This window comes from Sus scrofa, chromosome 12 (genome assembly GCF_054392235.1).
Source record: "Sus scrofa isolate SSC_HxYL_T2T_F1_AM1 chromosome 12, Sscrofa_HxYL_maternal_Yorkshire_Landrace_v2.0, whole genome shotgun sequence".
Taxonomy (NCBI): domain Eukaryota; kingdom Metazoa; phylum Chordata; class Mammalia; order Artiodactyla; family Suidae; genus Sus; species Sus scrofa.
The window spans coordinates 11,909,982-11,935,155 of record NC_139394.1 but is presented as its reverse complement, the minus strand read 5'-3'; the positions used below and the strand labels follow the sequence as shown (position 1 = coordinate 11,935,155).

At 47.6% G+C, this 25,174-nt stretch overlaps 2 protein-coding genes across 17 annotated transcripts in view; one reads left to right on the top strand and one right to left on the bottom strand.

Moving 5' to 3' along the window:
• ARSG (arylsulfatase G) overlaps positions 1-25,174 on the top strand; it is a 129,636-nt gene that overhangs the window by 6,629 nt on the left and 97,833 nt on the right. For 7 of the 15 annotated variants that reach the window (XR_014820887.1, XR_014820888.1, XM_084983877.1 and 4 more), the window contains exon 1: positions 18,451-18,507. The exons of the other annotated variants lie outside the window; for them this stretch is intronic. The gene's annotated coding sequence lies outside the window, so the exon portion shown is untranslated. Of the gene's footprint in view, positions 1-18,450; positions 18,508-25,174 lie in introns of those variants that run through there. 15 annotated transcript variants of the gene reach the window in all.
• On the bottom strand, positions 904-18,062 carry SLC16A6 (solute carrier family 16 member 6). Of its 2 annotated transcripts, none has more exons than XM_013989910.3 (6): positions 18,021-18,062; positions 11,864-12,102; positions 9,145-9,288; positions 7,745-7,873; positions 5,038-5,853; positions 904-3,151 (listed from the first exon to the last, which is right to left on the bottom strand). In XM_013989910.3, exons 2-6 carry the CDS (start codon positions 12,093-12,095, stop codon positions 2,901-2,903), a joined length of 1,572 nt encoding a protein of 523 aa, XP_013845364.2. In that variant the 5' UTR covers positions 12,096-12,102; positions 18,021-18,062; the 3' UTR covers positions 904-2,900. The 2 variants fall into 2 exon arrangements, with proteins under 2 accessions (XP_013845364.2, XP_020922379.1); XM_021066720.2 differs by lacking the exon at positions 18,021-18,062 and adding an exon at positions 17,598-17,733.

The following is a 25,174-nucleotide window of genomic DNA, read 5'->3' as shown; positions in this document are numbered from 1 at the left end:
AGACCTGTGGTCGTTCCCTTACATATTGTCTATGGCTGTCCTTGCCCTACAGAGGCAGGGCTGAATGGTTGTGACCGAGCTCACATGACCTGCAAAGCCTTACATTTTTACTATCTGGACCTTTTCGGAAAAAGTTTGCAGGGGCCTGGCGTGGAGAGTCCATGCTGTTTGCTTAGAGGTTACACCAGTTCTTAGGACTACTCTATAACCACATAAGGTTAATCTTAACTATTTTCATTTATTACTTTTTATTTTATTTTATTTTATTTTTTTGGCTGTGCCTGCACAATATGAAAGTTCCCCAGGCCAAGGACTGAACTTGTACCACGGCAGCAAGCCGAGCCACATCAGTGACAACCACAGACCCTTAACCCACTGCACCACCAGGGAACTCCTTCACGTATTACTTTCAATAGGCTTAGCTATTACTCTGTGGCAACCAGGATCTCATGTGTTCATTTGTTTTTCATTTACAAACTAATGACATTCAACAACACGTCTTGGAAATTGGTCTCTAGTACAGTTAAAAGATTTTGCAGAGGGAGTTTCCATTGTGGCTCAGGGATAACGAACCCAAATAGTATTCATGCGAATGTGGGCTTGATCCCTGGCTTCGCTCGGTGTATTAAGGATCCGGTGTTGCTGTGAGCTGCAGTGTAGGTTGTAGATGTGGCTCAGATCCCACTGTTGCTGTGGCTGTGGTGTAGGCTGGCAGCTGTAGCTCCAAATCGACCCCTAGCCTGGGAGCTTCCGTGTGCTGCGGGTACGGCCCCCGCAAAAAAAGAGAGAGATTTTGCAGAAAGGTTTTTAAAAACGTTATTTGAAATGCATCTTCCTTGAGTTTTATAACTTTATCTGGGGCCAACTGTGAATGCTGAGGAGTCGACAAAAAAATGCATTGCCTTTAAATAAAAAAGCCATACATTTATTGCAAATCTAGAAGTACCAGAATGTCACAGAATACAGAACAAATCAGCAATCCTGTTTTCATTTTCTTCCAAACATTTAAAACCTCGATTACTGACATACTGAAATTGGCATACATATCTTTTTCATGCATCTAACAGAATGGACGTTGAGCAGATCGCTCAGAGACCAGTTATAAATATTAAACGGTATTGAACATTCATAGTAAAAAATGTTGTAAAGTGCTGAAGTCATGAAGTCTACAAAAGTGCCACAAGCTCCAAGTCCTTCTCTGGCAGTGACAGAGATGTGCTACATCCACCTCGTTTTCGGTGTGTCTGTTTGACGGACACTTTGTCATTACCTCCCTCCGCCCTCCCGAAAGCTTTACAGATTGTCCTATTTCTATGGCTGATCAAATGCGATACAAAATGTAGCAAGGGGTGATGAACTATGCCACTTTCATTTCAGTGCAGAGAAATATTCAAGCTTGTGTGTACCTGTAACCAAACTAGGCTTGTTATATATGTTTGTTCCCCCTGAGTTGTCATAAATGAACAGTAAAATGATGAATAAAGATGGAGCAGTGGTACGGACCCATCCATCACCTGTATGTAGAGTGAGATTCAGGACGTATGAGTACGTAGCCCACCTGTGAGCCTCACACTTGCCCTTCTACAGAAAAATGCGCACATGAGAAATACTCTACATGTAGTGTAACTCTGAAAAAAAACAAAAAAACAAAAAAACCCAAAACAGTGACCAGTTAACCTGATACCTCTGGCAACGTAGCACAATCAAAGTTTATATACGATGTAATCGTGATGGTAAAATACATGTCTCTCCCACTCTCTGTGAAATACAGAAATGCTTCAACAGATTTAAAAAAAAATCAGAAATGCGCCAACAATTCAATGAAATGTAATTCTGATCAAAGAAGATCCTCAAGTATTCTTAGGTGATAAAACAAATCATTTAAAAAAAGCTAAGGCGATTTGCTCCTCATTGTTCTCCCCCCTTTGAATCTCACGCGTTGCCTTTAATCAAACTGAAGAATCCTTACAACTTGGCCTTTTATGAGAGTGACGTTACAAGTTAAGAAGTATTCGTTGAGGCATTGAAAGGACGGCAGAAAGGAGGTAAAAATTCTGCGTCTGTCTCAGATTTTCTTGCTTTCGATTACTTTAATCATCTTAGAATAACTTAATAATAAATAGTGGTTTAAATTAAAGACACTACAATCACATATTTCTGCATAATTAAAAGCAACAGGAAACACGTTTTTGAATGCCATGCCGTATATTCTGTATGGAAATACTTCTGGTAATGACTGGCCATAGAAGGAAGTGGTAACTTCCACATTGATGAAGTTCAAGTTATGTATTTTTAAAAATTTCTGTTAATTAGCCAAATGCTTGGTCTTACACGGGGCTTCAATTCCATGGACTCTTTGGAAAATGCAGAGGCCCTAATTTGTTCATGGAAACCTCAATATTTTTCAAAGGCTTTTAAACAATTTGTTCAGATTTCTGAAAACAGGAATTTTAAAAATGATTATTATTATTATTATTATTTTTGAATGGCCAATCTCATGTCCACGGGCTGGGCCAGATTTTGCTAAGATAGTTTATCACATGCGAGAGCTCTGAAAACCACTTTGCCAATTCATGTCACTATGTGAAAACCGGAACGTGAATCAGAGTCCTTCTGTGTATCTGGGTATTGCTACTGAATACAGCCAGGCGGATATACCCAAAGGCTTCTTGGGTTATTTTTGTTTTGGCTTAAAAAAAAAAAAAAAAACAAGCGAAAAAGGAAAACCTAAAAGGAAAAAAAAAAAAAAGGATGTTGGTAGTGGTGTTCGCGTATACATTCCCTTGAAAGTGTAGTTTGGAAAGCGGGTAGAGTGGTCAGCCTCCACCGCCAGGTCCCCGGTCCCCCCTCCCCTCCCGCGCCCCCGCCGGGGGCGGCTGATGTGTACGCCAGCCAGCGGGTCATACTGGCTCCGTTTTCAGATGACCTTTATGCTCGTGCTTCCCCAGGTCCATTTCCAGAAAGTCTTCGGGGATGTCTTGTAAAGCTTTCCCGCGATGAGTCTCCGCCGTCCCCTCGTGGGCGCGGGGCCGCTGGCACAGCCCCCTCTTACAGGGTCTCACAAGCGCCAGGCACAGGGCGGCCAGGAACATCCCCGCCGCGCAGGAGTAGAAGGCGCGGCTGTAGATCTTGCTCTGGTCCACGAGCAGACCTGGAAGGAAGCAGCCGCACCTGTTAGCATCTCCGACACAAGCCCTCTCTCCCCAGGCTCCCCTCAAACTCAGGCGCCTTCTGGGTTCTGTGCCTTCTCTGTTTATCTTATTATTATTTTTTTTAAAAGATAACAAAGGGTGTGGAAGGTAGGAGTCTTTTCCAGGTGGGAGAGAAGACAAACCTACAACATACTCAGTGCCTGAGAAAATTATGTCACCCACGTATTCTGCATGGACTCATCTGTCCTGAGAATCTAAAACATGGGACCCAGAGTTCCCGTTGTGGCTCAGTGGTTAACGCATCCGACTAGGAACCATGAGGTTGCGGGCTTGATCCCTGACTTTGCTCAGTGGGTTAAGGATCTGGCGTTGCCATGAGCTGTGGTGTGGGTCACAGACGTGGCTCAGATCCCTCATTGCTGTGGCTGTGGTGTAGACTGGCAGCTACAGCTCCGATTAGACCCCTAGCCTGGGAAGCTCCATATGCCGCGGGAGCGGCCCTACAAAAAGGCAAAAAAAAAGACAAAATAAAAACAAACATGGGACCAGTTAGATCATGATGGTTTTTTGAAAAGGTGACATTCTTGGCCTTCCCTGGCGGCTCAGAGGATTAAGGATCTGGTGGTGTCCCTGCTGTGCTGCAGGTTCGGTCCCTCGCCCAGGAACTTCCGCCTGCTGTGGGCGGGGCCAAAAAAGGGAAAAAAAAGAAGAAGGAAAAGAAAAGGTGACATTCTTAAGAGAGGGAAGAGCTCCATTATTTTCACTCCAGTTCCCTTCAGGTATCTTTTAACATGGGGTAAGGAGTTCCCGCTGTGGCACAACGAGATCAGCAGTACCTGCGGAGCCTGGGATGCAGGCAGGTTCAATCCCCACCAGGCACAGTGGGTTAAAGGAGGATCCAGCGTTGCCACAGCTGCGGAGGAGGTCACAACTGTGGCTCTAATCTAATCCCTGTTCCCAAATGCCGAGGGGTGGCAAAAAAGAAAAAAAACTTTTTTTAATTAAAAAAAAATTTTTTTTTAAATGGGGTAAGATTTCTAATCACAGTAACTCTAACCCTTCTCCAGAAGGGAAGGTAGCTTACAGAAGCCCCTTGGTTCTGTTACTGCAAGAGTCAGAGGGTCATGAGGTCATAAAACCTCGTTCCCATCTAGCATTTTACAAAGCAAACTGGTGGAAGAAGCTCGGGCGGCTTGGGCTGCCAGCGGTTCTGACCCCGGCCTGGTCACTGATTTCCCGTAGGACGGCTGGCTCACATTCTCTGGCCTTCACTTCCCTCGTCTTCATTTAAGTCAGGAGAGGTGGCTCAGGTGACCTCTATCCTGACACCTCTAACAGTCTCTGAAGTACAAACCCAAGAGCTTTGTCAAAAATAAGACTCTGGAGTTCCTGTTGTGGTGAAACCGGATCGGCGGCATCTAGGGAGGGCTGGGAGGCAGGTTCAATCCCCGGCCTGGCACAGTGGGTTATGGATCCGGCTCAGATCAGATCCCTGCCCCGGGGACCTCCATAGGACGGCCAAAAAGGAAAAGAAATAAAAAATTTTTAAAAAATTTAAGAAAAAAATAAAAATTAGACTCAAACAGGGAACTAGCACAGTTAAAAGGATGGTACCCCTTCTCCATGGAATTTAAACTATGACCCAAATGAACTTACCTACAAAACAGAAACAGATTCACAGACATAGAGAACAGACTTGTGGCTGCCAAGGGGGAAGGGGAAGGAGTGGGATGGACCGGGAGTTGGGGACTAGCAGGTGCAAACTAGTATATCTAGGATGGATTAAACGAGGCCCTAATGTAGAGCACAGGGAATGATACTCAATCCTGTGTAATGAACTAGGATGGAAAAGGAAAAAAACAAGGGTGATAGACACGGGTTTTACCTGCCAGGGGTGGTCCAGCCAGTCCCGCCACGCTCTGGAAGAAGACGTAGACCCCGGCTGCTGAGGACATCTTCTCAATTCCCACGACGTCATCTTCGGCGAGCAGCGGAATGTGGGTTCCCCCGACCGTCCCAACCATAGCACCAAAAAATATGCTACAGGACATGAGACCCCAGAAGTCCGTCGCAAAAGTAAAGGCAAACAGAGACACCGTCAATAAGATGACGCAGACGAGTTCGATGTAGATCTTACGGATGGGCTCTCTGTTCAGGACCAAGCCGGCGCCAATCCTCCCAAACACCTCAGCGATGGCCATCGTGGATAATAAAAAAGCCGAGCGGTCCTGGTCGATGCCCAGGCTGAGGCCCAAGGGGATGATGTACAAGGATGGTGCAAAGAATCCCAGGGTGACAAAGAGACCGAAGAATGCATAACAGATAAAACTCTTCTCTCTCAAGACGGAGAAGTCCAGCAGCGGGGGCTTCTGGTCGCTCTGCTTGGAGCTGGGCTTGCCCAGGATCTGCTGCAGGTCGGCCTTGGGCTCCGGCTCCACGCCCGGGTGGCTAGGCACGTTTCTAGGTGAGGTAGTGAGTTCTACTCCTGAGTCAATGGAATCGATGGAGGTGCGCGTTTTCTCGTTCTCAAGCATGTATTGCACTTCTCTCCGATTTTCGTGGGTGGTGGCTTTGGGCGTCCCCGGCCCGCTGATGACGATGGGTCTCAGCATCGCGCCGCAGACGATGATGTTTAACTGCAGGAGGCCCACGAAGAGGAGGCTGTACCTCCAGCCGATGGTCTCCTTCAGGGCCGTGATGGCTTCGAGAGGCAGGTGCGGAGGGGAAATAAAACCGAAGGTCAGAAACGGACGCGAGACCCCCAGGAGGAAAGAGCAGGAAGCAATTGGGACTCAGACTGGGAAATAATTAAACAAAAACTACTCAGCCGTGGGAGTGCAGTCAGGAGGCACGATCCTCTCTTCTAGGTGTGGGGGCTTTTATGACCCCAGAAAGAGAAAGGTGCATAAGGATGAGGAGGAAATGGAACAAAAGTTTTCAGCCCAGGTCCCCCAAAGAGGTTTGGAGGTGCCTTCCACCAGGCAGAGATACAAAGAAGTAAAATAAATCCACAGTCCAGATCATTCCCCCCCCTTTTTTTTGGCTCCACCCATGGCATACCAAAGGGATTGAACCCATGCCAACAGCAGTGACCCGAGCCACAGCACTGATAGTGCCAAGTCCTTAGCCCACTGAACCACCAGGGAACTCCCCGGCTCGTTCTTAAACACAGTCTATGGCTGCTTCTGCGCTGCCACCGTAGAGATGAGTGGATCTGACAGGGATTGTCAGTAAAGCCTAAAATATTTACTCTCTGGTCTTTTAAAATAGAATTTCCACCCTCTGAGTGAGCTCATTCCATAGCCACTCCTTCAGTCCCCAGTAGTAACACATGAAGGAGAAAATAAACCAAGAATCTAAAAGCTCATGTGATGGTCCGGGAATTAATACGGTTTTTGTGTGGCTACAGTACCGTACTGGGCAGTAACTGTACGGATGCAGTTCTCCGCTTTCTACTTTTGTGGAATCTTCCTCCTTCCCGCCAGCCCAGAGGCAGCATGGAGCGGAGGGCTGAACCCTGGCACGGGGGGTGGGGTGGGGGTGGCGGTCGGGGGACGACACGGGGAGCTTCGAGCTCCATAGTGACAGTAGGATAAGGCAGGCCCCGCAACATCTTAAAGTATCTTCTTCATCGTCCCAGAAAGGCTGACTGATGCTGGTCATGAGAATTTCATTTCACTAGATTCTCATTTGTTGAGAGCTGACAGTCAGGTATCAGAGATCTGGTAACGTGGTTACTGAGAAGATAAGCTGAAGCAAGACCACCCCATAGTCTGGGGCTGGAGGGGCGCCCTTTATTTCTCAAGCACGTCTTGCTCATGTCTCTTTTTCCCTCGTTAATACCGAAAACTCAGAATTGCAAAATATTTCAGGCCTGGGTATTTCCCTCCTCTGGCAGTAGTTGCTCTGATTTTCCTATGTTTCTTTTTTCTTTTTATGGCTGCACCTGTGGCATATGGAAGTTCCTGGGTCAGGGCTCAAACCAGAGCTGCAGCTGAGGCCTGTGCCACAGCCACAGCAACGCCAGGTCCTTAATGCGTTGAGTGAGACCACAAAGACAATGTCAGGTCCTTAACCTCCTGTTATCACAATTTAACTCTGTATTGGAGTTTCCTGGGGGCTCAGTGGGTTAAGGAGCTGGTGTCACTGCTGTGGCTCCAGTCCCTGCTGTGGCTCACTGCTGTGGCGCAGGTTCCATCCATGGCCAGGGATGAGTGGGCTGGGCCAAAAAAAAAAAAAAAAAATCTATGTTGAAAATGGCTTTTTTGACCAAGAAGAAAAATAGGATAGTATGAACAATGCCAAATCATTAAATCACATATTTTGGGATGGATGTATCAAGCCTTACTGTTGAATATGTGCCATATATTGTCCTATTTTTGTAAACGTGGACAAGTATTAAAACGTTAGAATTCCTAGAAGGGGGATGAGGGAGCAGAGATCCTAAAAATGTGCTGGAGAGGAGAAAACAATGAACCCTTCCTTCTGCATGCAATCGAAGCCCTCTATCTATTAGCCAACGTTGGCAAAAGTTAGCGGAGCCAGAACACGTCCACGTTACCACGTAGACTAGACTACGGCGGTCCACTTACCGGGTGCAAAAGCAAACATAGCGAAACATTCTCCCGTAGAAGCAACAGCTGTGACCACGGAGCGTCTTTTGTCAAAGTACTGTGACAGTATGGTGACAGTTGGGAGAAAACTAAAGCAGTATCCCAGACCTGTGGTGGAAAGTCAAAGGCAGTAGTGAGAACCACAACCTGGCTGAGGCTGGAAGGATGCAAAGATCTGGGATTTGGGTCTTTATTTTAAACATCGTAAGTTCTGGCAGCCCAGTCATTCATTCTGTAGCAAAGAAAAACAGGTTTCCTCAGAGGTCTGGAAAAACTGCAACAGCTGTTTTGGGAAGCTAGGGTTAAAAAACCCAAAAATCCTGTTCCCTGGTTTTTTTCCTCTAGTTTTCTGCAACCACCCCCCATTTACATAATTCAAAGTGGACAGCACTCTTATCGAATATGGTTTTTATATAAGACTTCTATTTGGGAGTTCCTGCTGTGCCTCAGTGGGTTGACCACCTGACATTGTCTCTATGAGGATGTGGGTTCGATCCCATGCCTCACTCAGCGGGTTAAGGATCCAGCATTGCCACAAGCTGAGGCATGGGTCCCAGATGCGGCAGGGATCTGGTGTTGCTGTAGCTGCGCTGCAGCCCGGCAGCTGCAGCTCCAAGTCAACTCCTAGCCTGGCATATGCCATATGCTCTGGGTGCGGCCATTAAATAAAAGAGAAAAAAATTCTATTTGGAAATAAATGAGTTTTGATGTGTGCAGAAATACATGAAAAATTTTAAAGTGTGCAAATCTAAACTAAATATCTATATTATATATAAAGAATTATATATAATATGGAATGTATGGACTCTTTTTAAAGAGAAAAAAGTTCTCAGACCCCTAAGAATAAGTCCAGTGCCTGGCACCCTCCCCTACAGCTGGGGATCCTTATACCCCAGCTCGGGAAATCGTGGCTAAAGGACTTCAAATCTTTGTGAAAAAGATAACTATCACTCGAAGAGAAGTTGTCTTTCTCCCTGGTAAATATTTTTTTAAAAAATCAGACAAAAATTCTTGGGCTTTGCGAAGAGGTTCTCACATCCGCTGAAGTCCATGTACAGCCCAGTTCAAAACCACGGATGATCTGGGGCACTACTGATTTTAAAGAAAAACGAGAGAGAGAAAGAAATACACGTTTTTTCCTCCTTTCTTTTTTTGGCTGCCCCAAGGCATTGAGAGTTCCCCAGCCAGGGATCAGATCTGAGCCGCAGCGGCAACTCCCAACGCCAGATCCTTAACCCAGTGTGCCGGGCAGGGGATGAACTTGCATCCCAGCGCTCCCAAGACGCAGCCAATCCCGTTGCACCACAGCGGGAACTCCCCCTCCCTTGTTCTTAAAACTAAGTGTCTGGTGAACTTGTGAGCCCAGGAGAAGCACTTACCAGAGATGATGCCAATGGCAAGGTACATGTGGTAAACTTTCTGTGAAAAGGAAGCTGTCACCATTCCCGTGCTAACCAGCAGCCCTCCGGCCATCACCACCAGACGGTGTCCAAAACGGGTGCTCAGGACCGTGGAGAGGGGAGCTGCAGTAAGAGCATGACAGGATATCTTAATTCCAGAGGCATAAGCATTAGCTTTCCTAAGAGTTCATCTTCTTCTTCTTCTTTTTTTTTTTGGCTTGCATATGCAAGTTCCTGGGCCAGCGATCGAATCTGAGCCAGAGCTGTGACCTACACTACAGCGGCAAGCAATGCTAGATCCTTAACCCACTGCGCCAGGCTGGGAATCGAACTGGTGTCTCCACAGAGACAAACCAGATCATTAACCTACAGCAGGAACTTCCTAAGATTCCATCTTTTAAGCCTTGAACATGGAGGCACAATATACATTGTATATGTAAGATATATGATATATTTTATGCCATGGTCCCCTAAGTCAGTGCAGGACTTATTTTAGTATTTGTTCAAGCTGGACAATATATTTTGGGGGCTCCTTAAAGAGAAAGCCAGATTAATAGTATACAACTTGTATCTCTATTCCTAGATGAAAGATTTTGAATTCCCATGAGCACCTAGAAAATTGGATATGCATTACATTTCTGTTCTTCTGTAATAAAAATGGGCTTTCCTATGATTGCATGAGTCACTTTTTTTTTTTTCCGTTACACTCACTGCTTTGGATTCTTTTTTAAAAGTCTCCATGTAGGGTCAAATTCTAGCTTAGTTCCATTAGACTTTTTTTGAAAATGATATGAAAATATGGTGAATTCTGTTATGCATACCAAAAGGAGGACAGTTATGGGACAGATAATTTAAATGGTTGATGAATTACAATTGGCATAGCTCTTATGCTCTGTAGCCCCTAGGGCATCTAATTCTGAAAAGTAGTTTCCTAGTTATCTGTTACTTAGGCTACCACGGATATTGACTCGAATACAGTGAGATAAGCGAGCCATCAAGAGTTGGGGAAAGGAGGAACATAATACATGCTGGATAGAAAGCAAAAAAAAAAACCTAACTAAATTTATTGGGACTGGTCCATACATATCTCTTATGTTAGTGGAATGTAAATTAATATACTAATATAGGGCATAATGAAATCACTAGGATCATTTTTAGACAGTAGGTTGGCCCAGAGCATTAACAACTAAATAATAGCATTTAGAAGAATTATCTTCAGAGTTCCCATCATGGCTCAGTGGTTAACGCATCTGACTAGGAACCATGAGGTTGTGGGTTCGATTCCTGACCTTGCTCAGTGGGTTAGGGATCTGGGGTTGCCGTGAGCTGTGATGTAGGTCACAGATGTGGCTCAGATCTGGCTGTTGTTGTGGCTATGTGGGTTGGACCCCTAGCCTGGGAACCTCCATATGTTGCAGGTGCAGCCCTAAAAAGACAGAAAGACAAAAAAAAAAAAAAAAAAAAAAAGAATTACCTTCTGATATCATAGTATAACTGGAAATTCCCTGTTGACTACATTATCTTTTGGTTAGAAAAGGGCTAAAAGGTCAGCTTGCAGATTTTTCTTTTTCATTTGGTTTCTATATGTAAAATTTTGGTTCTAATTCATGTAAGGTATCTTTCTGAGAAAGTCAGGTTAAGAAATTAAGTATCCTAATACTCTAACTGGAACTAAGAGTTCTTCGTGACACTTGTAGGAGACAGTATCAGGACTGCTAAGAGAGATTCTGACTTCACCCCGTAGCAAAGAACCACAGAGCTGCCTCTTTAAGATGGTACAGGGCTGGAGACTAACTACATTTAAAGACGGACTTAGGAAACTTCAGAGTTAATGGTTCCATGACAGGATTTTAGGGTTAAGTTAGGCAAGTTTAAGTTTAGCCCGGTTAACTGTCTGAGGTGAGCTCAATAGTCTTGTTTTCTCAGAAAACCCTGGTGTGGTCCCTGACGGATGAACCGAGTTAGGTCTATATGGGACCAAGTGAAAATCAATACAGTATGCTACTGGAGTCCCCTGGTGGCTCAGCGGGTTAAGGAGCCAGCCTTGTCACCGCAGTGGCTTGTGTCACTGCTTTGGCAGGGGTTGGACCCCTGGCCCGGGACCTTCCATATGCTGGGGGTGCGACCCCCCAAAATTAGGCTACTGCCCTGTTTTATCTAATGCTGTTGGGTGTGGGAGGACGGCCGGGTGATTAACCAGTAACGTCCTTTAGGGAAACAGCTGTTTGGAATTCAGAGTATCCCCTTTGGACAATATGTATAATTTTCCATGACATCTTATTACACATTCCAGCTTTTTCTTCGTGTAGCCACATTTTCATGTTTCCAACCTGTTTCCTAAGCGTGTTTTTACGAGACCAGGACCCAGTATGCCAAGGGCTTTTGATGTTGCTTTTTTAGGAAATGACTGCATTCCCCTGAACTGGGGTTTACTGCTGTCTTCAAAATAATCGACAGTATCCTAAGAGAGTGCATCCAGTCGGCGCTGAACACGCTGTAAGCAGGCATCTGGCAAATAGACTGTTTTTCTTTAGTGCCTCTTACCGTTTGCCATCTGTAACTCCTGAAAAACTGAAGCTAGAAAGGACCAACGGTCATATAAGCAAATACATCACAAACCCCGTGAGCTCCATTACTTAGTGGACAAATTCGAAGAGGCCTATGCCTATGGAATGTTTAAGCTGAAAGGGGTACTCACCTGTGAATGTTAAGACAAACACACAAATTGAAATTATCCATGAAATCCTGCTATTCGACTCATCAAAACTGTCCATTAAGTCATTAAAGAAGACACCAAATGACTTGATGATTCCGTAGGTGAAAACTTCCACGAAGAAAAAAGAAACTGCAACTACCCAGCCCCATCCTCCATCAGGCACTTGAGTATAAACATTGGCTCTGGAACAAAGCTGTGATTTCTTTTGGGTCATTCTTAATCTGAAAGAAAAAGTTAAAAAAAAAAAAATTAGACCGGCAATGGCCTGAAGGTGGAAAATTCTAATACGCTTTAGTAAACGTTAACTGCTAAGAACTACTTCCCACATTTCTTAGGTTGATGAGTATTTAAATCATGGGCAGTTAGTAGAAACTCTTTAGATAATAGTATCTGTCTATCTGTCCATCTATCTACCTAATGAACTGTTTTTGCATCGTATATGGAGCCCCTAAAGATTTGGGGGAGTCATGTTTCCAGGATCTGGCAGTTACATGGGAAAAACAAACTAAACAAACGTAATGCATCTGAGCAGAACACTGAGAGGCATTTTAAAGAACAAAGAATGGCCACCGGACCAAGCAATGCTGAGCTTGAACCTGAAGACAAGAAAGACTGAACTGACCATAAAGAATGTGGTTCAGAAATGAAGCCAAGGAAAAAGGAGACTGAGAGGCAGCCTTGCCAGAACACCTAGCACCTTCCAGGGGAGAAGTGGTTGAGATGACCTAAGCATCTCTGCTTGATGCCCCTGGCCATTCAGATCATCCTGGCTCCCACTCAGCAGCATTCTGACTATGATCTGGGGTCCCCTGTGGATGAGTCTTCATGGCCAGAATGTGACTACAAATCAAAATGAGGGAATTCTTTCTTCTGGGAGTTAGTTTAGCATGAGTGCGTTCCTCAAAGTTGGGCACCTTGTGGTATATTAGAAATGGAATTTTGGAGTTCCCTGGTGGCTCCGTGGGTTAAGGAGCTGGTGTCGTCACTGCTGTGGCCCTGGTTACAGCTGTGGTGAGGGTTCGATCCCTGGACTAGGAACTTCTGCATGCCGAGGGCAAAACCAAAAAAAAAAAAAAAAAAAAAAATTTCTATGCACAGGACAAGTACTTTCGAATACAGTGACCAAATAAAGCACTACCCATCTGCGGAGTCTGGGCAGCCAGGGAACTTAACCAAGTGACCCCTGACCTCGCTATGCTTTTCTATTCAAATTGCAACAAACGTCAGAACAAGCAGACCTGTGCCCTGTGCCCTGTGCCCTATGAACACTAATGGCAAACACTATATTGACACTAGAGGGAGGGTCGTTGAACACAAGTCTTCTGCCCTGGGCTCTAGCACAGAAACACTGACGTTTTCAAAAATCTCAGCAGTTACATACACTTCGAAACAGTCATCTGTGTTTTTAGCCCAACTGAAAATTAGTGTGTATGATAATAAGTGAGCCCAAGGTCTCAGAGCTCTTAATGGCAACCCACCTTGAGTTTACGAATTCTCTACAATTATACGGTTGTATCCAGGTGAATTTTTCAGGAGGCATGGGCATCCTAGCTGTAAGGTGTCATGTTCATGTACTAAGACAGGTTTTACTGATGATGGAGGGCAATGGACAAAAGCCTCATCAATTTAGTAGACTCGTTAGTTTCTCATATTCGGATCAAATATTCTGAATTGGCTCGAAGAATCTTAAAAAGCAGCAAATCTGACCTAATTTCATATTGTTTCATATGACAGCACCCTTGGTACAGGAGCCTAGTACGTTGAGAGGACTATCTACTCACTTTTTACCCTCTTGCTGTTAGACATTTGGTTGCAGAAAATAGGGCATAAGATGCTTTAAGAAGCTTATGCTCTCCTGCAGCAAAGGCCTGTGCGTTTTGCTGTGTGTCAATGCGTCATTCCTGGGAGCAGAGGAAAAAGGTGGGAAGGGCAGTTAAGTGGCTCAGGATGTAGGCTAAAAGCTACAGAACAGTTTGTCATTCGTGTTCCCAGCAGGGAAAGCAGTTGATCTAAACCTCCAGCAACTGAGGTTTTCACAAGACCCCTCCTTCATCAGACTTTGAAAGTTTCACTCCGCAGATGAGGCAGCTGGGGCCAAGGAGTGACCACTGTCCTGGGCTCAAGATGGACCAGGAAAAAAAAAAAAAAAAAAGAGTAGGTGCCTGTGCTGGCTTTAGAATTGTGTTCATCTCTAGGGAGGGGGGCTAGGAGGGCAGGAGGGAGAGGGGCGCTGGTGAGCCCACGGCTCAGGTCCTCTGCCTTCGCCAGCCCAGCTCATCCCCCGAGATCAGGCGGAGCCTCTGAGCTTTGCCTTTCGAAGCCCAGGACTCCTTTACTGGTCTCCTAACAGGGTCTGCATGTGGGTACAAGTCATCTTTTTGAAAGGCTGCATCATCATGACATTTTTCTGCTCAGACTTTTGCAGCAGCTTTTCCTCTTTCTTGAGGATAAAATCCCGACTTTCCTGTCCTTCTAACTGAACCTCTGCACCACCACCCCCTGATCTCTGCAGCCTTATTTCTTCCAGTTCTAGGACTTGATTCGCCTGCCGAGGCCAACTTGGACTTCTCCCTGCCTTCTGGTCTCCAACCCCCTAGCCTGGAGCCAGGCCCATTCCGCAGGCTGAAGACCCCGCTTCAGCAGGCACCTGCGAGGCCCTGCTCCATCAAATCCCCCTACTCCATAATGCCTCCTCCAATCAACTCCACCTAAGGGCTGAGAAATGCTCTCTTGACCTCCGTGTGTAAGAAGGTCTGTGAGAACGCTTTCACCACATCGCTGTGTGACCTGGAGAAAGTCACTGCACCTCTCTGGACCTGAGGGCCTCCCAAGTCAAAGCGGGAGGCTGGCCTTGGGAATCCTTAAAGCTCCACCCAGCTTTGGCAGCTGATATGTTTGTATTGGGCACTGAGTTCTCAATCACCTGATTCCTCAGGCCAAACCTGGTGGCCCCAGGAGAACTGGGAGCTAGGAGGCAAGTGCACATGCCAGCTGGGTCCTGCAGACGTGGGTGTAAAGCGGTTGGACGTTGGTTAGAGCTGATCTCTGACAGCTGGCTAGGAGGTGGTGGCTGGCTGATGACTCTACTTCTGTTTACTCTCTGAGCTCCTTCTGGGTGTTTAATTCCCCCCCCCCCTTTTTAAACTTTGCTTTCCATCTATGCTGGTCCCCCGAAGCTAGATGCAAATATAACTTCCACCTGCATTCTTTGGTTTTGGGAGGACAGCTTTTTTGTTATTCCTGGGAACATCATAAAGAAAAAATGACCCCGCCCAATCCATTGGTATTCCAAAGTTTGTGCCTTCATCACCCTAAAGCATCCTGTGCCCTAGGATGCTTAGCTTTGAAGAGCACAGTACAGAATAATAATAGAATAACCTGGTTTCTAGAGCCTGTGGTTGAGAACACTTTGTACACAGGGCAGTCCGCCGCTCTTTCTAGACCCAGTGCTGGGGAGAGTGTTTGGCATATAGTACGTGCTCAATGAAAGTTCACTGAACACAGGATGAGTCTTGGGGCGCCCCTGAAGAAGCGCATGGCTCTAGCATGGCAGAACCCACTGAGGAAGTCCCTGCTCGCAGAGTAAAGCCTTCTCTGGACTTTCCATTCATCCAGCAGGCCAGCTGACTTAACAAACGTCAGCCTCTGCAAACAAAGCAGGCAACTAAGGCCTATGGCTTAGAAGGCTCTAAATTCCAGAATATGGAAATATCTTTTGGTTTTAGGAGGCAAGAGAATTTATCTCATGGGAAGGGATATTGGTTTACGGTGTGGGGACAGGGCTAGTGAAGTAAGCTGGGTGCCCCTGTGACCTCATAAGAATCACTCTGCTCCTTGACTTTCAGTGTCACCAAGGGATGAGCAGGGGCATTGAACCTGACTGGGTTAATCTCTTCCTGCCCTAAAAAATCTACATTTCTCTGATAGCCTTTGAACTCTGACTTGCTCTAAGGTACCCTTTCATCTTTCTCAATTCATGGTGAGGCCTTTGACGAAAGGCCCACAGGTCTGTCTTCATGAGGCCCTCATGCATTATTTGTTGAATTTCTCGTTGCCATTAACTGGCTGTATGATCTTGGGAAAATGACTGAATTCCTCAATGTCGTCTTCTGTAAATGCAGGGTTGAAATTCCGTGGTCTTGAGGGTAAAATGCTGTGATTCTGAACAGGGGTTCCTGGCAGACTTCACCTTAATGGTCTCCCAAAGGAAACGTAATGACAATACACTGGGCAGTTTGGAATATTTCCTATGAGCATTTGGTTGTCTAATCTTAAATAAATGAATATTCGGCCAAGGCTTGGAAATTTGCTCTAATCTGGGAATTTCACTGTGATTTGATTTGTTGAGAAAAACTTTGCCCTGGAGGCATGAAGAATGCAAAATATCGGGCTATTAGAGACCATCCGAGTGTTACTCTAGGGTCAGTTCAGAGCAAAGTTCAAAATGCAGGCTTTGGATGGAAGTGGTGATGGCTGCGGCTGTAAGCAAAGCCTCAGCCAACGCACTGCCAATCTCCATTCTTCTTAAAGGCGTAGCCTGGAGAACAGCTTCCGACAAGCTGTTTCCAGCCATAGTTGTCAAAACCAGTCTGTATTTAGGTGAAGTTCATTTCAATTCTCTCTTTCCAAAAAACAAACAAACAAGCAAACAAACAAAAAAAAACCCCAAAACCTAACCTGGATAGCGGCCCTCAGCAGCTTTGAATCATCCGATAGAGGCATTTCACCCATTTTTACAAGATCCTAATGTTGAAACCTGAGCCCCTAATTTAAGTGTCCTGCTCAGGAGTTCCACTGAGGAACATCCTTTTTGGGAAACCACAGAGGAAAACTCCGGGTTAGTGGTACTCATTAAGACAGAAGGAGCTTTTCCACTTGGCTGCGTTGTTTATTTACATACTGTAACTTTCTATCTTGGACACTCTTCCCTTAATTATGAGAAGAGGTATTTCTATATTCACCAGGCAGGATGTCATATGGGCCCCCCAAATGCCACCTACTGGTGCTTGGGACAAGAGGAGATGCAGCACTTAGCGATTTCTGCATAGCACTTGGTCATTTTTTTTTTTTTTTTTTTTGCAAACCAGACCCTCCATTGACTAGGATGCGAAAAAATAATAACTGAGAAATCTCATTCCCAGGGTAGAAACCGTCTCCTTCAAGAAAGAGCTGGCACGTCTATAACTGCAAACAAAACCAGCTTCCAGGTTGACAAGTTGTAATTGCTCTTCCCCAGTTGGCTCCGGGGAGCTTTTCCTAAGACTAGCGCCCCTTGGTTTGGTGACATTCATTTAACGTGCCACTTAACAAACTTCTATCACCTGTCTGATGGGGGTGGTGGGGGAAGGTCGTGGGTTTTTGGTTTTTTTTTTTTAAGAAGCAAGGAAACAAAAAAAAAAAAAAAAAAAGAAGAAGGAAATAACCCATTTCCTCGGTAAAACCATCCTCCCCGGTTATAGAACGGCTCCGCTACACGGGCGCTTTCCTGTGGTCCGCAGCCGCGGAACCTTGGAAGTTGAGCGGGACCAGCCGTCAGCCACTGACAGCTCTGACTGACGGTCAAGGTTGACAACCTGCTCTCTGCAGGGAAATCGCTGCCTTTCCGTCGGCCGCCCCGGGTGTGTGTCTGTCGGGTAGGGGGAGACCGGGAACCCCACTTTCCCTCGCGCTGCCGCCGTGGCCGCCCTGCGTGCGCGCGCGAGCCTGGGGAAGGTACCTCTGACATTTCGCTCTTGTGACGCGCAGGCAACTTCATGCGGAAAATCCATGCTGGGGGCCGAGCGCGGCGGCGGGGACTCGCCCGACGGCCCGGAGCCCCTAACCGGGACGGGGGCACTCAGAGACCAAAGCTGCCTTTAGGTAGTTTTCGGACCCCAGCTGTACTGGGGCCACCGACATGCAACTCCAGGCTGCCCACACTGGCTACAGCGCGTCATCCCGGTGGCCCTGACCATTCCCAACTGTCAGAGAGAAGATTATTAGGAATAACCTCTCCAAAATGTTAAGCTGTTAAGTGGTTTCCTCCTCCTCCCTCCAACGACCCCCCTCAAAAAAAAAGCTCCCAACACAGATTAAAAAAAAAAACACCCACACCCCACCATCAAACTTTTAAACATGTAAAATCATAAAACCAACTCACCAAGTTAGAAGGGAAGAGAATAAACCCCAAAAGGCTCCCAATAAGGCGGAGGCTTGGCCTCCCCCTCCTTATAAGCCGCTCGGGAACATGAGAAAGGATTAACCCCTTAGGGCGTGGGCCCGAGCCTATGGCAAGTTGGCTCGGGTGGGTGAGCACCCGGCGCCCGGCCCACCGCGCCCGGGCCCCGGGCCCCCACCCGCTCCTGCTCCTGGGGCACCCTGGCCGCGCCCCCCCGCCCCCCTCCCCAGCCGCCTGCGCCCCGGCCGTGCGTGCTGCTGCCCGCGCCCCGGCCCCGCGTTGCTGCCTATCTCTTATCCTATACCGGCTGTAGCCGGTCTCCGCCGGCCTCGGGGGCGCGCCGCCGACCATGTGCTGCGAGCGCGGAGCGCCGCCGAGGGGGCCGGCCTGGCGTGCGCGCGCCGGCCCACGTGGACGAGGCCGTGTCGGGCACGCGCGCGCCCAGAGCCGGGGCTGAGGGTCACGGAAGGTAACTGCGTCGCTGTCCTAGACCTGCCTGCCACGGGGTCTCCCGGGACTGCTCCCGCCCTCGCCGCCGGGAGCCCGCGCACGCCGCCCCCAGCCCTCTCCAGCTCCGCGCATCTCTGCGCGCCTGGCTGGACTGTAAGCCGGGCGCTCGGCTGCACTGTAAGCCGGGAGTGCTGGCGCGGGCACTTCTGGCCGGGCGAGCGGGGTCCCCCGGAGCCGCCTCCCTTCCCGCAGGCCCGGGCGCACCCCAGGCTTAGCCCCGATCGCGCCCGCGCCCAGAGGGTTTGGGCTCGCCGTTGCGGCCGCTCCGCGCCCGCCCCGGGCGGAACAGGTTCCTTCCAGTTTGGGTGTGAGCTGCGCGCGCGGCGCCGCGGACCCCGAGTTCCTCCTCCAGCGCCCACTTCCCCCGATTTCGTCAACTCGCGCACCCCTGCTGTTCCCCTTGGCGGGGTGGGGTGGGGTGAGGGAGTGTCGCAGTGGGCCCCAGCGAGTGAGCCGCCCGGCTACCACGGGTGCTTTGCCTTCCCCCCTTTGCTGCAACAGCAACAGCATCGCGTTGCGCGAAAGGGATGTGTGTGAGCGGCCGGGCTGAGTCAGCATCCCCGGCCCGGCGCGCGCGCGCTTCCTGCCCGCCAGGCGGGAGGCGAAGTCCACACAGGTGCACAGCTGCCTAACTCGCGGGGCGCTCCTTCACGAGAGGGACCAGGACGTTGAGGGGGCACATGCCCCTCGTCCTGTAGTCCCGGACCCCAAGGTCACCGTGAACTCAGCAGGTGATGCACGGGACAACTCAGTTATGAGCTCGTCAAGGGAACCAAGCAGTGTGTCGGGTCCCAGGCATTTCGGAGTCCTCGGGGGCGCAGACTCAGCTTGCCGGTGCCCACCTCCCACCCTCAGGGCCTGTTTAAGACCTGCTCTGAAGCAAAAGCCTCATTCTCCACATAACCCCTGCCGACTTCGGCATCGGCTGCTCCCTTCATTGGGGTTTGGAGAATGTGCTTCTGAAATCAGAAACTCAAGAACGCCTGGTTTGGGAGTGCGGGCACGGAGGGTCGTCACCAGGACGATGATCTGAATCAATAAAAATCCCTTTGCAGTCGCTGCCTGATTTCTCTTACGAGTTTGCGCTAGAGTCTCTGAGTTAAATGCCATGCTGTGTTGTTAAGGCTGGCCTGGGTTAGGGGAGCAGGTATGTTGGCACCAAGTGCTTGGGTAACGACCAGCACTGTACAGCCTGGACCACTGATTAACTCCGGGGACCTTGCCCGAGTGACCTAACTTCCTGGAGCGTCAATTTCCAAATCTATCAAATGCGGACAGTCCTGACATTCCCAGAATCGAAAGGTTTAATTTGTGAGGCCGGTAAAGTAGAGATCGCATTGCCTGCCATAAGGTAAACCTTCACTAGGCTTTAGCTCTTATTGTTCTTGCTGTTTATGGCTTAGCAAGTCCAGTAGCTGACTCCAGCGGTCTCTGGACATGATCCTTTTTTTTTTTTTTTTTGTCTTTTGTGGGGCTGCACCCGCGGCATATGGAGGTTCCCTGGCTAGGGGTCTAATCGAAGCTGTAGCCGCTGGCCTACACCACAGCCGCAGCAACTCGGGATCCGAGCTGTGTCTGCCACCCACACCACAACTCACAGCAACGCGGGATCCTTAACCCACTGAGCAAGGCCAGGAATCGAACCCACAACCTCATGGTTCCTAGACGGATTCAATAGCCACTGAGCCATGACGGGAACTCCATGATCCTTTTTTGAACTGTTCTTGGAGGGATGAATCCATCCCTAATGATACTGAGAAACTGATTTTAACCACCAGCATGAGAGCACTTAATGCTAAAATAGGAATGACTGTAAATGTAATCTTTGATATCTTTTTTTTTTTTCTTTGGTCTTTTTGTCTTTTTTGGGCCGCACCTGGGTCATATGGAGGTTCCCAGGCTAGGGGGGGTCTAATCAGAGCTGTTCCTGCCAGCCTATGCCAGAGCCACAGCAACGCCAGATCCGAGCTGTGTCTGTGACCTACACCACAGCTCACAGCAATGCCGGATCCTTAACCCTCTGAGCGAGGCCAGGGATCGAACCTGCAACCTCATGGTTCCTAGTTGGATTCGTTTCCGCTGTGCCACGATGGGAACTCCTGATATTTATCTTTGATGTTTAGGATCTTGCAGTGCATTAGGACCTGTCTCTACACTGAGTGTGGAAATCCATCCATATTTAAAGGGACACGGCACATGCTGTATTGAGCCCTGCTTGGGAACCTGGGGGGTGCGGCCCCTGTATTTTTATAACTGAATGAAGATCTTGGTGCTTCAGCTTCTTGGTTTTAAAAATTAGACAAACGGTATAGAAAGCCCCAGGGGGGAATGAGTGGGAAAGTCACATCTGAGTATTTGACCAAGTGAAATGACTAGCTGTTTGGGTGGGGGATGGGGGGGCTGTAACTGTCATAATAATAACAATAGTAAGGTATCGCTATTTGTATTAGTATTAACTACACCTGCCATTAATTTATTTGTACTTCTGCTTTGTTCCCAAGGCTGTATTAACTAGGTGCCATTTGTGTGATTGAATTTTAAGCCTATCAACACCTTCTGCAATTGACCTTCACCCCCATTGTACAGATGAGAAAAGTTGAGGCACTGAGCAGGGGACAGATTCTCCCAAGGTTTAGCCACACAGGCCCCCTTTGCTACGAGAGCTCATCCAAAGATGACACTGGCCACCTGTGTTGGGACAGCTGAGAGGTGTCTGGAAACCCAACCTCTGTCCAGTCTTGCCAGCCACCAAGCGGTGACTTTTGCCCGCCCTGGTTAGAGACTGGCTTTACCTCATTCCCTAAATCCTAGGGAAACCAGTTGTAAAAACCTCTGCTTTTTCTCTCTCGGCCAGTGAAAGCAAAGGAGGGAAAACACTGCATTACCATGCTAATCAACACACCCCACCCCAAACAAAACTAACTCTGTTTAGTTCTAAGCACGAACAAAAGGAGCTTTGGAGTCTGGAATACAGAACCAGAAAAATCAGGAAATTAAGTGAAGGGTTCAGCGCCCCTCTTCGCCTCTTCTGTTGGGTCTGTCGCAACCCAAGTGGCAGCAGAGCCCCTGGGCCCTTCCTTTACAGAGGACGAGGCTATAAGGATGCCCATAGAAAGTCCCCCGACCTCTTCTCTGGAAATACGTTGGCTCCAGAGAGCTCTCCCACTGCTCTCCCTTTTCTAGCCCTCTGGCTTAGGGTCATTTGCATGAGAACAGTTTCCTTTGTGTAAAGTTGGCCTGCATGTTCTCTGTCAACGTTTAGAGTCCTTCTAGTCTTCATGGTGGGTTGCTAGGCAGATATGACCCTGGCTTGCAAATAAGCTCTCTGCATTTACCAGCCCGTGAGAACTTCAACTTGGGGTAAGTAAATTGAAAGGAATCTTGTCTGGAGCTCAGGGAGGCACAAGCCTGCTTGTAAGGGCTTCGACTTTTGGAGCAGCCAGTGCCGACCGGGAGCATCAGAGGTGGCATGTAGGGGGAGCCTTGATGGCCTGCCTGCCCATCCACCCTCTCTCTTTCTTGTCCCTGCATGGGCTACTCATGTTCTCACCACGTGTATTCAATGGAAGCAAATTCTTGCTTTAAAACTTTGAGTTTCCTGATGGCTCAGTGGGTTCAGGATCTGGCATTGCCACTGCTATGGCTTGGGTCGCTGCAGTGGCTGGGGACGGATCCCAGGCCCCTGAACTTCTTCATGCCATGGGTGTGGCCAGAAGAAAAACAATAACAGCAACAAAAAACAAACCCTCAAAACTTTTTATTTTTTTATTTTTTTGCTTTTTAGGGCCACGCTTGCAGCATATGGAGGTTCCCAGGCTAAGAGTCAAATTGGAGCTACAGTTGCCCGCCTACGCCACAGCCACAGCAACCCAGGATCCAAGTCGAGTCTGCGACCTACACCACAGCTCATGGCAATGTCGGATCCTTAACCCACTGAGTGAGGCCGGGGATCGATCCTGCAACCTCATGGTTCCTAGTTGGATTCGTTTCCACTGCACCACGACGGAAACTCCCAAACCCCCAAAACTTTAAGATCTGACTCTCCAGATGACAGAGAACGTCACAACCCCCTAGGAATGCTGATATTCCTGGTAGAGGTGCTGGGTTTATCTTGCGGCTTATAGGACCTCTCCGACTCCCACATTTGATGGTTTGAGGGAAGGCAGGGCCCTTCCAACAGAAATGCTTGTTTGGGAGAGAATTTGAAGATTTTTCCAAGGCGTTCTGAGGCACAGAGTCTTGGGGGAGTCACTTTTCAGCACATCAGCTCTTTCCTAAAGCCGAGTTGTCTGAGAACCCACAGTGCTGCAGGCCTGACTCTCCTTTATTCCTGCCGAGTCGGCCTTCTCTTGCTTAACCAGAGCCAAGATCTCGATAGGGTGCTTGGGCCCAGCTGTAAACATCTCTGGGGGAAAATCGAAATGTTTTTTCAGAGAAAGCTCCTTTCTTTAAATCTCTCTGTCCCAAGTACATCTCCTTAAAGATTTCTAAGACAGTTACCTTGTGCTTAATAATAATTTGTCAAAATTTATAATATATATTGTCTGATTACAAATTATTACTTAGAGTAATAATTAGGATAGTAACTCAATCCAGAAGGGCTTTTTTTTTTTTTTTTTTTTTTTTAAATCTTGGAGCAAAGCGTAAAAAATGAAATTTCAGTATATATGCAAAGTCTGTATTCCAGAGACGTAGGAAAAGATAATTAACTACTTTTGAACATAAAGGCATAGTAGGTTGAACTAGAATGGAAATACTGTTTTGGAAAAAAGGGAAAGAAATGGTAGAAAAATTTTAACCTAATGAGAAAGAGTCTCAAGGGATTTAAAGATGAATGATGGTGGTTTTCAAATTGCTCTGCTGTTTATGTGACATTGGATGTGTTGAAAAGAGTGGTTTAATTATTATAAAAAGTCAACATTTGTAGGAGTTCCCATTGTGGCTCAGTGGGTTAAGAACCTGACTAGTATCCATGAGGATGCGGCTTTGATCCTGGGCCTGGCTCAGTGGCTTAGGATCCAATGAAGCTGTGGCGTAGGTTGCAGATGCAGCTTGGATCTTTCTGTGGCTGTGATTTAGGCCGGCAGCTGCAGCTCTGATTCGACCCCTAGCCTAGGAACTTCTGTGTGCCGTGGGTGTGGCCCTAAAGAGCAAAAACAAACAAACAAAAACTAACACCAATCCTTCTCAAATGTAAAAAAAAAAAGTCAACATGTACAGATACAATTAAAACGATATACTTTGGGAATTCCCATTGTGGCTCAGCGGAAATGAATCCAACTAGTGTCCATAAGGATGCGAATTGGGTCCTTGGCCTTGCTTAGGGGGTCAGGGATCCAGCATTGCTGTGATCTGTGCTGTAGGCCCACAGCTACAGCTCTGATTTGATCGCTGGCCTGGGAACTTCCATATGCCTTGGGTGCAGCCCTAAAAATAAAAAAGTAAAAAAATAAAATGATAGATTGTGCAGCTATTTACAGTTGTGATGGACCAGTGAAGATAACTTAGTGTTTGCACCCCACCCTCATTAAGATGTTGAAACGCTTCCCCCATCAATGTGATAATATTTGGATAATATAGGCCTTTGGGAGAAACTAGGGTTAACTGAGTCACGAGGGTGGGGCCAATATGATGGAATAGGTACCCTTGTAAGAATAGGAAGAGAGGGAGTTCCCGTCATGGCTCAGAGGTTAACAAACCCGACTAGCATCCATGAGGACGCGGGTTCAATCCCTGGCCTCACTCTGTGAGTTAAGGATCTAGTGTTGCCATGAGCTGTGGTGTAGGTTGAAGACTCGGCTCGGATCCTGAGTTGCTGTGGCTGTGGCATAGGCCGGTGGCTACAGCTCGGTTTGGACCCCTGCTTGGGAACCTCCATATGCCGCAGGTGCGGCCCTAAAAAGACAAAAAAAAAAAAAAAAAAAAAAAAAAAGGAAGAGAGGAGTTCCCCTTGTGGCTCAGCAGGTTAAGAACCTGACTATTATCCATGAAGATGTAGGTTCCATGAAGATGTAGGTTCGATCCCTGGCCTCGCTCAGTGGGCTAAGGATCCAGCATTGCTGCATGCTTCTGTGTAGGTTGCAGATGCAGCTCGGATCCCTTGTTGCTGTGGCTGTGGGGTGGACTGGCAGCTGTAGCTCCGATTCGACCCCTAGCCTGGGAACTTCATTACGCCCCAGGTGCGGCCCTAAAAAGACAAAAAGACGAAAAGTACAGGAAGAGAGAAATCTCTCTTTCTCTGTATTTCTGAGAGCAGACACTCAGGAGAGGCCGTGTGAAGATTCATCTACAGGCCAGTAAGAGAGCTCTCCCTAGAAAAGGACCATGCTGGCCCTTCTGGGCACCAGAAGCATGAGAAAATAAATTTCTATTGTTTAAGCCACCCAGTCTATGGTATTTTGTTGTGGCATCCTGAGCGGACTAATACTAAATACTGTTTTTCTAAATTGTTTTAGAAGATACCTAAGCACAAATACTTGCAGGCCACTGCGTGTGATCCAGTAAAAAGAGGACAAAAAGGATGTGGTCTCTGCCCTCATGGATGCGTTCTCCTTGGAGAGAGAAACTAAACCCACGAGTCACCATAGTGGACTGGGAAAGTCAAGGGCAGGGGCTGTAGAGTTGCA